Source organism: Leptodactylus fuscus, chromosome 1 (assembly GCF_031893055.1).
Source record: "Leptodactylus fuscus isolate aLepFus1 chromosome 1, aLepFus1.hap2, whole genome shotgun sequence".
In the NCBI taxonomy this organism is placed as follows: Eukaryota; Metazoa; Chordata; class Amphibia; order Anura; family Leptodactylidae; genus Leptodactylus; species Leptodactylus fuscus.
In genome coordinates, this window is record NC_134265.1 from 192,948,586 (window position 1) to 192,964,825 (window position 16,240).

The 16,240-nt window shown below is 42.8% G+C and overlaps 1 protein-coding gene across 2 annotated transcripts in view; it reads left to right on the top strand.

Annotated features, from left to right (window-relative positions):
• The window catches only part of HOMER3 (homer scaffold protein 3), a 125,247-nt gene that overhangs the window by 71,488 nt on the left and 37,519 nt on the right, over positions 1-16,240 (top strand). For both annotated transcript variants that reach the window (XM_075280786.1, XM_075280778.1), the window contains one exon: positions 8,340-8,461. In XM_075280786.1, coding sequence (XP_075136887.1) covers positions 8,340-8,461 — 122 coding nt within the window. The remainder of the gene's footprint in view (positions 1-8,339; positions 8,462-16,240) is intronic.

Below are 16,240 nucleotides of genomic sequence, written 5' to 3' on the forward strand. Positions count from 1 at the left end.
CCCTTCTAAGTTTGTGACTGTAAGGTGACAAACTGTGAAAAAGTTCGAAGGGGATGAATACTTCTGCAAGCCACTGTATATTGTTTTTACCCAGATACAAAATTTTACATTTATCTACATTGAACCTCATTTACCATGTGAATTCCCAAACACTCAGTCTGTCCAAGTCTGCTTGTAACCTATATAGATCCTCTATTGAATGTGCTGTACTACATACCTTGGTATCATATGCAAAAATAAAGGCAGTGCTATTAATCCCATCTTCTGTATCATCTTCTATATCATGTTATTAATCCCATCTTCCATATATCAACCCACCACTAAGTATATGTCAAGTTGTTTACTTTAGAGTCAGTGGGGGTTATTTATCACCTGTCCCTTTATTTATGATGTGGGCGCACCTACTTGTCAATTATTGTCCAAGGGTTAGTTTAAATACAGCTTTTTAGGCTACGTGCACTAACTCCCCCCCAAAAAAAAAACAAAAAAAAAAACTGTACAATTTTCCTTTTTCAATGCTGTCTGACCTGATGGGCTTTTTTAAGCTGTTCATGTACTGGAGTGCATTTATCTGGGGGAAAAGGTGGAAATACGCCATAAATAAATCACACGGCAGAAAAACGCCACAATGTGAAATTTACACCAGATAAAGGTGCCCCAACAGCATTGAACATAAATGGAGGGAAGTCTGTCTGTGTCCGTTACTTTTCTACTGTCACGTTTTCCCTATAGATTTAATAAGGATATACCGGTAATAACTGCAGAGAAAAACACAACAAAAACTCAATGAAAAATGCTGCGGAAAAAAACGTGTTTCTGCAGTGTTTTTATACCTTCCACCTAGCGCCTCAACGTTAGGCCGGGTTCACACGGGAGTTTTTTGGACTGGATTTTGACGTGGTGGCTGCCTCAGAATCCGGTCCCAAAAACGACTAGCTATGACTGGATGCCGGTTCAGTGCATACAGTGCACCAGCATCCAGTCGCGGCATTCCGCTCCGGATTAGGCCCAAATGAATGGGCAGAGTCGGAGGGAGTGTCGCAAGGTGGATGTCCGCGGCTGGATCAGCCGTGGAATCTGCCTGAAGAAAGGGCATGTTGCTTCTTTTTTCCTCGAGTGGAAAGGAAATGACCGGCTCCCGTTTATTGCAATGGGAGGTGGTTTTTTGAGCCGGATTCTGACGTGGATTCCTCATAAAAATCCAGCCCAAAAATTCCTGTGTGAACCCGGCTTTAGGATCCATTCATGCTAGCAGAAAAAAGGAACCCATTGATGTCAATGGGAGGCTTTTTTTTTCAGCTCTGAAATCCCACACCAAATTCCTCACCATTTTCCTCCATGCGAATGGGCCCTAAGGGTAAATTTACACGGGGTTTTCTGGTCAGGGCTTTGAGGCCGTATTCGCCTCAATACCCTGACTAAAAAGACAGATCCCATTGAAATCAATGGTAGCCGCTCAGATCTTTTTTTTCTGGGACCCGTTTCTTTCAGCTCCCGGAAAAAAGAAGCGAGATGCTCATTCTTCAGGCCGAGTCGCCTCGCGGTTTGGCCTGAAGAAACACCCTCCTCCGGACTAGGCCCATTCATTGGTCCTAATCCGGAGCAGAGTGCGTGGCTGGATGCCAGTGCAGTGTGCTGGCTTTCAGTCACGGCTACCCAGCTTTTGGTCCGGAACAGCCGTCTCGAGTTCCGGACCAAAAATCGCCGTGTGAACTACTCTAATAGTGTAAATCTCTGATTTCAATTTCTTCCACAGGGACAGGCAAAGAGAGACAAACACTTGTTATTAAATTAGGCTCATTTTACGCCAATGGAAACTCCAGTCTTAATAACTCTCTTTCATGATCACTGATTTATGTCACTTATGTCCCGTTCTGAAAACCACAGGAAAACTATACCTGAGAAAATTGGACAATATTAGCAAACATATGATCATAATCTTCAGCTTCTTTTGTATTTCACCATCTCAATTTCAAGTCTACTTCCATTTCATGTTTCTGTATTTCTGTATTTCCTTCCTCATGATGTAATATTTATTTCCTTCTTCTTTTCCTGTTGAACATTATCTGCCTGTACTTTCTACACACTCCTATACTGCTTACTGTAACTCTATAGTGATGAATGCTGGCAATGCCACAGGCTGGCAGTGTTATAGCCTGGCATTCAGGCATCATACACTGTGCCAGACGCTAGAGAAACCTACTGGAATAACCACTGCCATCTCAGGGCATTGAACAGATGGGAGAAAAACTCTGTTGGTTTTAAACAAGCTGTTGCATGATTATTGCCTTGGAACTTCTCAGATGCACAAGGAGGAAAGAGGAAAAATTATGTTGAAATGAATGTCATTGTTCTTTGCTTATAGATTATACTGTAGATGCTTGTATACACAACAGAAAATTTAAAATCTATTCTTTTATGATGTGCATTAACTGTTAACTGAAAACAGAACAGGTCACAGTTCTGTAAGTACAAGGTGGGTTATAATTATAATGAATGTAATTATTTATGGATACAGATATCATTATAAGGTAATGTTATAGAGAAACAGACAGCAAATATCATCATTCACGTTGCTTCAGAAAAGTAAAGATGAGACTGGAGGGGAAAGTAGGGGGAGACATCTATCTTTTACATATTTAAGTACAAAGACTAATCAATTTCTCACAGCCTTGCTTGTCAATTCCTTTCCCTAATGTCTTTGGCTCAGCTGTGAAGCCATGTGAAGCTCTCTTAATTTAGCCTCTCTGTGCCTGCAGCCACTCACCAGTGTTGACTGGGTTAACTAAGGCTATTTTCAGAGGAAGTTTTTAACCCATAAAATATAATTTAAGTTTCAGGCTAAGGGCTCACATAGCACTTTGCAGCTAAAAAAATGCTGCAGAAAACAACGCTTTGCATTTTTTTCTACAGAGTTTTTGGGAGCTTTCACACGGAGTAAACACTCCGCTCATTCTGAACGTAAACTTGTTCAGAGTGAGCGGCGTTAAAACAGATCCCATTGATTTCTATGGGTTCTGGCATACGCGCGTATCACATTGAAAGCAATAGGTAAAAAAAGCCTCCCATTGATTTCAATGCATATCGCGCGTATGCTGGCACCCATAGAAATCAATGGGATCTGTTTTAACGCCGCTCACTCTGAACGAGTTTACTTTCAGAATGAGCGGAGCGTTTACTCCGTATGAAGGCTCCCTTTGATTGCATTTTGCGGGAGTTTTTTCTGCAGGAAAATGTGGTCATAAATACAGATGTTAAAATGCAGCATAACGGAATATGTCATTGTTTTTTGGATAGACAAGCATTTTTAAAGTTTGGAAATTTTTCTTCGCCCGGTATGCATGTCCATATACACAAAAAAAATGAAATATTGCAGTTTTCACTTTGGCCACTTTAGCATTCACAACAGACAAACTTTCTGTTATCATACTGTGAGTTTGCAACAAGATATTTGCAGCTAACAAACATTTTCTACCATAGTCGTTGGAATCTAGGCTTTGGCTAAGGCCCCACATTTTAGAAACTTTTTGGCTGGGGCCCCACGGGACGGGAAATCGCTGCATTTTACAATCAGGACAAAGTGGATGGGATTCTAGCAAATCGCATGCCAATTTTGCGGTAAAAGCAAAACCAGCTCAGTTTTGGAAATCACAGCATGTAAATTATACCTACGGAAACACAGGCAGTTTCCCCATAGGTATGATTGTAACAGAAAGTCCACAGAGGTAAAATCCGTGAACTTTCTGTCTAAAGAGCTGTGGGAAGAACTGCAATGCGACTGCCATGGTTTTTCCTGCAGCGCTTTTTTGCCTCAGGCTGAACCTGAAAATGATGATACTCTCACTGGATCCACTCTTTGGGTTGCCCTGGCAAGGACACTATGTTCCCTTCCTCTCACCGTCATCCCTAGACTTCACAAACGCACTGAACGGACAAAGAAATTCATAACCTCCCGTATGTCTCACAACAGGTCCTGGGTACATGTAAAACCTACAGTATCATTAAAGGGATATTCCCATCTACATAATTTTTAAATTTGTAGATAATTAAAAGTTAAACATTTTTGCAAATATTAGTAATTAAAAATTCTGCAGAGTTTTAAAGATTTTCTCTAACTTTCTTAGTGGTCACAGTCTGTTATCTTGATCAGTTGCCATGGATACGACCACCAATGCAGAAACTTTCTAAGGTCAGAAAATCAGCCATGATGTCCTTATTGTGGCCGGGATATCTTCTGATACATGTAGTGTCCCTGCCTGATAACCCGGCTACAATAAGAAAATCATAGCTGGGTTCCTGACAAGTCCCAGACCATAGAAAGTTTCTGCATTAGTGGTCGTAACCATTTACAACCGATCAAGCTAACAGACGTCACCACTAAGAAAGTTAGAGAAAATCTTTAAAACTCTGCAGAATTTTTAATTACTTATATTTACCCCTTTAATCTCTTATGTTTGCAGTCTGTTTGCAGAAAGGGAGACCACCCAACTTCCAGAGTTTACTATCGGATGGGAACATGAGCTTCCTTTCTGCCAGGTGGCATCTCGCCTTTCAGTCCTGCATAAATTCTCCAACTCCTGCAAAGCACAGGAAAGAAACTATAAAATCTTATATCAATGGTTGAGAGTTCCTTCTGTGCTATACAAGATCATCCCCTCCACCTCAGATTGTTGTTGGCGATGGCACACAGAATGTGGTTCTATGGGGCATGTCTGGTGTAATTGCTCCTTGCTGCACCCTTTCTGGGATGAAGTCCTGGGCATCATCAAAACAGTCACTGAAGTTGAGCTTAAGGATAACCCAGCTCCTTTCCTTTCTACCGTAAATTTGACAAACACTTGCGCAAACTTCCGGGATTTCTCTTGATAGTGTCATTCCTAGTTTGTGGAAATCCCCATCTCCCCCATCCATCCTAAACTGGTTTCAAGAAGTCCTAGACATCTGCTGCATGGAGAACCTTCTTGCAGAACTCAAACGACGATAGTTTACACCAGAAAGCGTGGCTACTGTGGAACTCCTTCTAGTTCTCAACTCCCTTCTCGTCCTCCTTCCCGTCTCCTCCACCTTAATTCTCTCCATGCTGACTCTCTATTATATCTCTCACTCGCCCTTTACCTCCTTCCCCTAATGGTTTCTCTGATGCCTCTTTTTCTAACCTCCATCCTCCCCTCACCTCTGCTTTCACTCACTAGAGGACACTGCCCTCTCCCATTGGTTTTATTTTTATGCCTTTGTACACAGTTCTATTTCTCCCTGCTACTGTTACTAAACAGCTCTGCTGCTCCAGAGCTAAATGCTCCCTTGTTATCTCCCCTCCCTACTGTTTGGCCCGCTTTTCTTGTTCCATGCTAGTTCTTTACCCATACCCTTATTCCCCCCTTTGCCATATATCTCTTATGCCCATTTTGTTTGACCAAATCTCGTTTTGTATTTTACTAAAAATTCATAAACACTTTAATGATAAAGAATGTAAATGTACAGGCACAGATGCTTTCATCTGCCCCCATGGAAGGGGTTATGCCACAAAAAATATTTATAGTGGGAGTTTTTCCCCTTTGCAAATTCACCTTGACCTCAATCAGTCTGGCAGTAGGCATGCTGCTTAGTGGACAGTGCACCCTTCCACTGCCATTGAAGTGCTAGAGATAGCTAAGTTCTGTACTTTGGCTATATGAAGTGCTCCCATTGAAGTGAATGACAGCACGGATTCATCTGTTCGCCAAGCAACCTACCTACATGTTTACCTACATCAACAGAGAGGTGGGGAACATTTCCTACTGTCAGGATCGTGGGAATTTTCGGGTATTAGGTATTTATACGCTGATGGATAAAGGGTAAATTCTTTTTGGGGCATAAGCCCCCTGTAATGGTGACTCCCGCATGCCCCTTCTCTTTAATAATGCCACGTGTGCCACTTTTCTTCCATAGTGACCCTGTGTGCCCATTCGCTTCAACAGTACTGCCCATGTACAACTTCTCTTCAATAGAGCCCCTGTGTGCACCTTTTCTTTCACAGTGTCTCCATGTATGTCCCCTTTTGTTCTATTGTGCCCCTGTGCACAAATGCTCAAAACTTTACTGTACAAAGAAGAACCACATATCTGCACAACCAAAAACACCACCGTCTTCTCTGGGCCAAAGCTTGGAAAACTTTTCTGTGGTCAAAATTAGAATTTCTTAATGGAAACCAGACACCATGCCCTGTGGACTCGAGAAGAGGTATCAGCTTATCAGTGCATAGGTCAAAAGCCCACATCTCTGATGGTATGGGGTTAAATTAGTTGTATCATGGTATGGCCAGCTTACGCATCTTGAAATAAACCACCAAAGCTGAGCAGTATATAGAGGTTTTAGAACAACATATGCTCCCATCCAGACATTGTCTCTTTCAGGGAAAACCTGGAATATTTCAGCAAGGTAATACTAAACCACATATTGCATCCATCACAACAGCATGGCTTTACAGAGGAAGAGTCCGAGTGCTGAGCTGGCCTGTCTGCAGTCCAGACAACCTTTCACCTATGGAAAACATTTGGATCATTATGAAACGAAAGATCAGACAAGACGACCCATGATTGTTGAGAAGCTAGAACCCTATATCAGACAAGAATAGGACATTCCAGCAATTGGCCTTCTCACTCCCCAGATGTATACAGACTGTTGTAAAAAGAAAAGGGGATGCTATACAATAGTAGACATGGCCCTTTTGGGGATCTGTTGCTGCCATCAATTACATATTTTCCAATGAAATGGAAAAATGTCTAACTTTCCACTTCTATGTGTTCTATTGCAAATAACATATAGTTAAGAGATTTCCTAATCATTGTGTTCTTGTTTTCTTGACATTTTACAAAGCACCCCAACCCCAATGGTGACACCATTCATTTAAAGTGATTTATTCCCAATTTGCAGGATATGGGATAATGGTCAAGTGGGTGTCCCAGCAGTAGGACTCCCACTGTACATTATGTTATCCTGTAAATGGAGGTCCCAATACCCTTCCCAAATATAGCTGCAGACAGAGCATGCACACTGCCTTTCCATTCATTCCCTATATCATTTCAGTAACTGAATACTATAAACAGCTATCTCTGGCATACTAAGCCAACCACTCCATTCATGCAAGGGAACATTCTGATCAATAGGGGTTGCAGCAGTAGACCAACACCAGTTAGAATGTTACTCCTATCCTGTTAGCTGTCTCTTATACATCACAGGCAGTAATCAAATGTTTCACTATGTTAACAGCAGCCAAGCCATGGCGTGTAGCAAGCACTGCAATGTATAACTTTAGGAGAGTGTGACACACTATGTACATGGATGATGAATGTAGTGGCCTCAGAATTGAGCGCAGTTATTACTGCTTTAGGCTAAGGCCCCACAGGACAATCCGCAATGCTAAAGTGCTGCGGGAAAACCAGTGGTGGAAATGCATCGCGGTTCTTCCCGCAGCACTTTAAACAGAAAGTTCACTGAGTTTTCCTCTGTTCCTTTCTGTTACAATTATATCTACGAGAAAGCCACTGGTATTTCCGTAAATATAATTGACATACACTTTGCACTTATTGTAAAACGCCGCAGGCAAATTGCAGCATTTCCGGCCCGTGGGGCCTCGATCTTAGGTACACTATGTGACACCATCCTTACTATAATGAACCCTAAAGTGCTGCTGCATTATTGTTCTGTGAAATTGCCCTAACTACAAATATATTAGGCATGTTGAAGAATTGAGTTCATTTAAGGGGTTGTCTCAGAATTAATATTGATAACCTATCTGTAGGCTAGAACTTCTCATCAATATGAAATTAGTGGTGGTTTGACACCATCATCAATCGGCTGCCACAATTTCCAGATCTGCACAATGTGGCTGTATCCAGACATGTCTGTACACTATGTAGTGGTTTCACTGTGCTATTTCAGCTCATCCTCCATTCCCTTAAATATGAGCATAAGGCTAGGTTCACACCTCTGCCTGGTCTACATTGGGGTTTCCATCCTTCAAGCAGGACTTTTTTCTGCGCATTTTTCCCCCTTTTTCAAGCGGAAATCCAGCGGACCCCATTATAGTCTATAGGGTCTGCGGGTTTCCCAATTAGACTACACGAACGGAAACCCAAACGCAAGTGTGAACCTAGCATAAGTAGTAATGCAGCACAACTATGACACTGTGTATAGGGCTGCCTGCTTCTAAGATAAGCCAATAAATAAAATCTTGGAAAACAATTTTAACACTACTGTATGAGATAGCATATTTTTTTTAAAAAAGTAGAAGTCAGTGATGACAAGTCATGTGTGAGTTATATAAGGTTGTTTACTTCAACATATTTTATTTTCTCTAGATAGTACCTTCTCCAATTATTAGTGCCAATGGACCAGGGGATGAGAAACTCTTCAGGAGCCAGAGTGCGGAGATGGAGCTCAGTACAGAACGAGAACGGGTGAAGAAAATGTTGTCAGAAGGGTAAATACATACAGTGTGTGTGTGTGTATAAATATATAAACACTGCTAAAATTTTCATCTTTGCTATTAGTATGAGAAACAGACTAAACCCATTGGGGTTGCCTTTTCTGCCATACAAGTATTAAAAAGTCCTAGTGTTTTTGCAAATTGGGGTTTTGTGCAAAACAAAAAAAAAAAGTGACTTTTTCAATTCTGAGCACCTTCGCAACTTTCCCAAAAAGGTTGCTTGTCAATGGCTTGCTTAAATAATGTTTGAAATCTGATAAAAAGACTCCGACTTCAATGGGTTCCGTTTAACACGCGGAACACACGCGGAGGCTTTTTAACCCATTGATTTCAAAGTGTTCCGCGCATTAAACGGAACCCATTGAAGTCAATGGGAGTCTTTTTATCAACGCTGATTCTGCCGCAAGTTATCATGGCAGAATCAGCGCCACTTTACTCCATGTGAATGCCCACTTAGGGCTCGTACACACGGCGTTAAGGCGAGCATATTTTAGCATAATACACGTGTATAGAATACAAATGTAAAAATAACACTCCCATTGACTTCAATTAAATCTTTTACAAGTGTAAAAATAAAAAAGAGGCAAAAAACGCAACTCGTTTTTTGACATGTTTTTTACACTGTAAAAGATTTCATTGAAGTCAATGGGAGTGTTATTTTTACATGTGTATTCTATACACGTGTATTATGCTAAAATACGCTTGCGTTAACTCTGTGTGCATGAGCCCTTAGTCTATGGAGAGGGGCGGCTGACGGAAAATGCTATGGCTAGATTTCACTTCAAAGTCTATGTATGTAAGGTAGAAAACATACATTACATGCAAAGCATTTTAGTGTGCTGCGTTCTTGAGGTCAGTTCTTATATATATATATATATATATATATATATATATATTTATATATATATATATATATATATATATATATATATATATATATATGGAAAATGTTTGGTTTTGTACCGTGTTAGCCAGTGGGTAGGAAACATTAAAACAAAAAACTTGAGAGTCTTCAGTAGCTGATACCTTTTTTAATGACTAACTAATAATGATGACAGATTACAACATTTCGAAGCTCTCGGCTTCTTCTTCAGGTATATCTAAAAACAATTTCTGAAGGATACATATTTATGTACAGAGGGACACATAGAACTAGAATTCTAGTAGGGGGGCTGGAAGAAGGTTATTGGTTATACAACTAAACAATTCATCAGTTTGAAATGTTCTTATCAGTTCAGAGGATGTCTTTTATGGCTGTTTCAGTTCAGTGATTTCTGTAGGATGCCATGAACCCATGTGACAGATCCATCCCATTCTCGAGAGTGTTAAATAAGGTCATCGGCTTGTAATCATAAATCCGTCTCTGTTTCCTTGATTTAAAATTTCCTCTTAAAACCAAAATTTTCATGTCATTGGTGATATAATGATCTTTACTGCTGAAATGTTTTGACACAGGAAGGTCCATTCTTTGTTCTCTAATTGTATGGCGATGTGCGTTCATCCTCATTCTGGGCTTCTGACCGGTCTCTCCAACATACACATTTTCAGTGGAACATTTGGTGCATATTATTAAATACACTACATTAGGTGTGTTACAGGTGAACGTACCTGTGATTTTATATTCCCTGTTAGAGTTTGGTATTTCTATCCTGTCGGTGGTCAGTATGTGAGGACAGGTTTTGCACCTTTTCTGTCCGCATGGAAATGTTCCTGTGTTAGTTGGAGGTGACAGTGAGCTGCTCACAACCATATTCCTGAGGTTTGGTGGCTGTCTATAGCACAGGAGAGGGGGTCTGGAAATATGGATTTTAGATGGTGGTCTTTTTGCAGTAGTGGATGTAATTCACTACTGCAAATCACACGTGCTGCTACGAAGATGGGGAAGGTAAGTAGCATACCTTCCCCCCCTCCTAACCTCCTGCACTACCTACAACCGGCAGTCATGCCAGCACTCTGATAAATGGACATTGTCCCCCACTCCTGCCGCTCCTTACATAAGACATCCCCCGAAATTAAGACATGCAAATATATTTAGGACCAGAATTTAATATAAGACACTGTCTTATTTTTGGGGAAACACATTTATTTATTTTAATTATTTTTTAACTTTATTTATTGACGCCCTTCCTGACATCCACTGTATGGCAGATGCCGGGTATTTAACTATAACTATGTTTTATACAGCAGACACCTGGTGTGCTAATGCTTGAGCATTAAGCCCTCTGGCGCCTCGGTCAAAGTTGACCAAGGCGCCATTTTCCTGGGGCACAGGTTTGGATTTTTGTTAAGGGGTTAATATGTAAATAAAACTATATAAATTTGGTATCCTTGGAATCATACCGATACATAGAATACAGGTGACTTGTCATTTTGGCTTTACAGTGAAACCGTAAAAACGAAGCAATACTCAAGTATATACGGTAATTCCTTCAGGGGCAGTTTTAGAGATGGTGGCCTTTGTCTGTGTTTATTTTTTCATTTCACAGACAAGTCTATGCTAAGGCTAGGTTCACATCTTCCCCTGGAGTCTCCAAAGAAAAAAAATTATGCACAGAGGACTTTTCCACAGGTTTCAGTATAAAAATGGCAGACACTCGACAGGCACCTGGTAGACCCCATTGTAGTCTATGGGGTACGTGGGTAACCACTGTTTTAGCAGTCTGGCTCACTGGTGGACCTGAACAATGTGTGCGTGTATGTAAATATATATTTATTCAGGACCACGATGTCCAAAATACACACACATATTCTAGGCAGTAGGAAGCAGAATGCAAATGAATGTGAATTGCATGTTTTCAATTACATGTCAATTGCATGTACCCAGCCAGGAAAGGGGGCACACACTAATAAACAAAAGTTTAAGAGAATACCAAGCTAATACAAATTATAGTATCATAAACTACAGTCTCCTTTTCTCACTATGCACCACTATGCAAAACTTTTTCAAAACTGACATTTTGTGACTTTATTTGGTAATAACTTTGAACTCCCCCTCCCATAAAAAAAAATGACGCCATTTTAGAAACTAGACCCCTCAAGCAGTTTAGCAAGGGATATAGTGAGCACTTCCACCCTACAGGTGTTTCACAGAATTTTCTATCATTAAGACATAAAAATAAAAAATTACTTTTTGCTACAATAAAATAGCAATTTAACCTCAGATTTCTAATTTTTACAAGGGGTTAAAGGTGAAAAAGCATCCATTATTTGTTAACTAAACTATCAAAAAAAACCTCTAACACCTAAACATTACTTTCAGCAATTTTTTTTCACTTAAAAGTACCGTTGTTGCAGCTTTTTTTAATTGTGCATGCCTCCTGGTCTGTTTTCACACAGTTCCTACTTCTAGCTAGTTTCTAGGGCGCATCTTTCTGTGTGTGATGTCTGCTAGTACTGTATCCAGTATTTCATTTTGCCCATAGCTCCCATAATGCACCTATACAGCCGGCCAATCAGGTAAAACAACTCTAGGACCTTGTGCGACACAGTTGTCTCTAGCATCTGACATCTATGACTTGCTACATTAGGCTAAGTTCACATCTGCGACAGAGACTCTGTTGGTTTCAGTAAGCAATGTGTACATCCAGCGGATCCCACACACTTCACATTATATCATGTGGGTTATGCTGCTGTATATACATGTATTGTATAGAAATATATAGCACATGTATATCATTTATATATGCATATATATATATATATATATATATATATGCATATATAACACATATGCTATACTATACTGTTACTGTTCAGAGACAAACACAGCATTATTTGGTTATTTGAATGCCGTATCTGAACACAAGTAATCGTGGGTTATGTAGATAACCTGTTTCCCATAGTCCAAACAGCGGCACAACAGATGGGGTATTTGTGCCCCTGTGCGTGTTTTAGGACAGGTGGAATTTTAATTAATTAATTAAATTCAACCCTGACCCCCTCCTATAAGAAGGTAAGAGGAACCTCCTCCCCTTGTGTTAGTTAAAAAGTAAATTTAGCAGTAAAAAGAAAAACTTAATAGGGAGGGAGTCTTGTGCCGCTGTTTGGACTATGGGAAACAGGTTATCTACATAACCCACGATTCCCCCACGTCCAAACCGCGGCACAACAGATGGGGATGTAGCGAGATAACCCCTAGGGAGGGCCCCCTCGGCACACAGATGATAAAATGGTCTGGCCGAAGGCAGTAGCCTCTGACCTTTGAAGGTCTAGACGGTAATGCTTAACAAAAGTAGTATGGGACTGCCAGGTGGCAGCTGTACAAATATGCTCCAAAGATACTGAATGTTTTTCCGCCCAGGAAGTGGACATTGCCCTGGTAGAATGGGCCCTAACAAATTCAGGGGGAGACAACCCCTGATAGACAAAGGATAACCTTATCGCCTCCTTAATCCCCCTTGATAGTGTGGGCTTCGAGGCCTTTAACCCTTTGGAGCGCCCGAAGAAAGAAACCAGCAGGTTTTCTTCTCTTCTGAAACTGTTAGTGCGTTGCAGGTAAATCTGTAAGCACCTGACTAGGTCTAAAGTGTGCCACTTCTCCTCCTCAGGAGAGGATGGAGAAGGAAAAAATACAGGTAAGGAAATGACCTGATTTAAATTGGTATAAGAAGGCACTTTGGGTAAAAACCCCGGTAAAAACCTCAGTTGTACCCGATCAGGATAAAAAATTGTATAGGGCTCATGGGCCGACAGGGCCTGAAGCTCCCCCACCCGTTTGGCTGATGTGACAGCTAGAAGGAAAGACACTTTTAAGGACATGAACTTAAAGTCCACCTCCTGCATTGGTTCAAAGGGTGGGTTACAAAGTCCCGATAGGACGGTGGAGAGGTCCCACTGGGGGACTGGTGACCTTATGGAAGGTCTTAACCTGGTTGCCCCTTTAAGAAACCGGGATATGAAGGTGTCCTGGGTTAGACGCCTATTCAGACATGCTGATAAAGCAGCTATATGTACTTGCAGCGTGGCCGGTGTAAGGCCCTTGTCCAAGCCATCCTGCAGGAATTCCAAAATGGTTTGAATGGAAGGGCTATCCTGAGATACCCGCTTCTTCGTACACCAGGTCTTGAAGATGGTGAAGATCCTACGGTAGGCCTGGTTAGTTGCCGGAGCTCTAGAGTGAGCTATGGTATTCCTGATGGCTGTGGGTAGCAATTCTAGTCCAGGTATGGACCTGTCAACTTCCAGGCTGTCAAGTTGAACCTGCCGAGGTCCTGGCAAACTCTGGCACCCTGAGTGACCAGGTTGTGGTGTGGGGGGAGCCTCCAATATGTCCCTCGACTCATCTGAATGAGCTGGGTAAACCATGCCCTCTTTGGCCAGAATGGAATTATTGCAATCACGGATGCCTGCTCCTGTCTGACTTTCATCAATACCCTTGGTATCATGGAAAGCGGAGGGAAGATGTATGCCAGCCTGAACCTCCATGGAATCGACAGGGCATCCACTGCCAAGGGATTGTCTTCCCGGTAGAGGGAGCAAAATTTCTCTACCTTGGCATTGTATCTGGTGGCCATCAGGTCCACTTCCGGAGTTCCCCACATCTCGGTTATTTGGAGGAATACTTCCTTGTTCAGGGACCACTCGCCTGACACCGTCAGACCCCGGCTTAACTGGTCCGCTATTACATTCAAGGCTCCCTTGATGTGAACTGCCATGAGATGGGTAACATTTTTCTCTGCCCAGGAGAAGATAAGTTCTGTCTCTCTCAGAAGGGCGAGTGACCGGGTTCCTCCCTGCTTGTTCAGGTAGAGGACTGCGGTTGAGTTGTCTGACCGTATCTTCACTGCCCTGCCCCGAAGGAAGGGGGTGAAATGCAGAAGCGCTAGGTAAATGGCTCTGATTTTGCGCCAATTGGAAGACTTGGTCCTTTCTGACCGATTCCAAATCCCTCTTGCATACATCTCGCCTAGATGGGCTCCCCAACCGGTAAGAGATGCGTCTGTTGTCAACAAGATCCAGACCGGCTGGACCATGGACCTTCCGTCTTTGAGATGGCACCACCACCTGAGTGACTGACGGGTATTGAGGGATAAATGGATGCGTGAATCCAGACTCAGAGGGCTGCGGTTCCATTTCTTGAGGACCTCGCTCTGGAGAGGGCGCATGTGCCACATTGCCCATGGGACTGCTTCCGCCGAGGCGGACATAAGGCCCAGCACTCTCATAGCCGTTCGGATCGAGACCCAGCGTTTCTGGAAGAGCTGTTTGGCAGCTAACTTGATCTTCTCTTTCCTTGGAAGAGGAAGAGCTACTGTCATCTGAACGGAATCCAACACGAACCCCAGAAAACTCTTTTCTGTTGAGGGTTCCACGTTTGACTTGTCCCAATTTATTATCCAGCCGAGGTCTTGTAAGAGGCTGGTGGTGACATCCAAGTGACTTTTTAGCAACTCCTCTGAGTGTGCTTTCAGTAGCCAATCGTCCAAGTATGGGACTATGAATAGCCCTTGAAGCCTGAGACAGGCGGCGATAGGGGCTATTACCTTCGTGAAGATGTAAGGTGCCGAGGTGATACCGAAGGGTAGAGCCGCAAACTGAAGGTGACACAGTCGGCCGTGCATTAAAACGGCTATCCTTAGATACTTCCTGTGAGAAGGAAAAATCGGGATGTGCAGGTAGGCATCCTTGAGATCTAAAGTTGCGAGAACGTCGCCGGGCTGGAGAAAGGCAATGACAGATTTTATCGTTTCCATCCAGAAGTGCATTTTTCGGATAAACCGGTTCAGAAACCTGAGGTCGATGATCATTCTCCAGCCCCCTGATGCTTTTGGCACCAGGAAGACTGGAGAGTATACGCCTGCGCCTCTTTCTTCCATCAGGACTGGTTCCAGGGCCTCTTTGCTTAGGTAATCTTGAATCATTTCTTCCAGACACGCCTGCTTTCGACTTGAAAAAGAGCGGGTTACGATATACCTGGCGGGAGGAGGCGACACGAAATCTATGTGATATCCGTGTTGAATTAGTTGTAGGACCCAAGGGTCCTTGATGTTCTGACGCCAGGCTGGAAGAAACTTCTGTAGGCGCCCTCCAACAGGTGGGGATTTCTCCCTTGGAGGGATACTCTGATTGTCAAAAGGAGGGCTTCTTTGGCCCCTCCCTGGAAAAACGGCGGCCAGATCCTCTGGACTGAAACCCTGACCTCCTGTATTGAGGCCTAGATGAAGATTGGCGCTGGGAACCTCTGCCACGAGATGTACTTGGTCTGTTCCCATAAGACTGCGGAAGGGATTTACCCTTACTGTCCGCCAGCCCCTCCATGATCTCGTCCAGCTGTTTCCCAAACAGTCTTCCTGGTTCAAAAGGGAGGGCACAGAGATTGAACTTGGAAGCATTATCAACCTTCCATGGTTTTAACCAGAGAGGTCTCCTGGCAGCAGCTGACAAAGCTATGCCCTTTGCGGCTACCTTCACTTGGTAAGTGGCTGCTTCCGCTAAGAACTCCGTAGCCAGACACAAGGAGGAAAAAGATTTCAGGAGGTCATCCCGGGGAACCCCGTCATCAATATCCTGCCGCAATCTTTCTAGATTGGCATGAAGCTGGTTGCAGACCTCAGAGGAGGCTATGCCGATGGAGGCCTGGGAGGCCGCGGCCGTATGAATGCGCCTCAGAATGCACTCAGCGCGTCTGTCCATGGCGTCTGGCAGGTTTGATCCATCCTCCGATGGAACTACAGTGCGCCGTGACAGCTTGGCCACTGCAAAATCAACTTTCGGCGGAGGCATCCAGCTAGTTTGGGCACTTTCCTCCAGGGGAAACATTAGTTTAAATTTCTT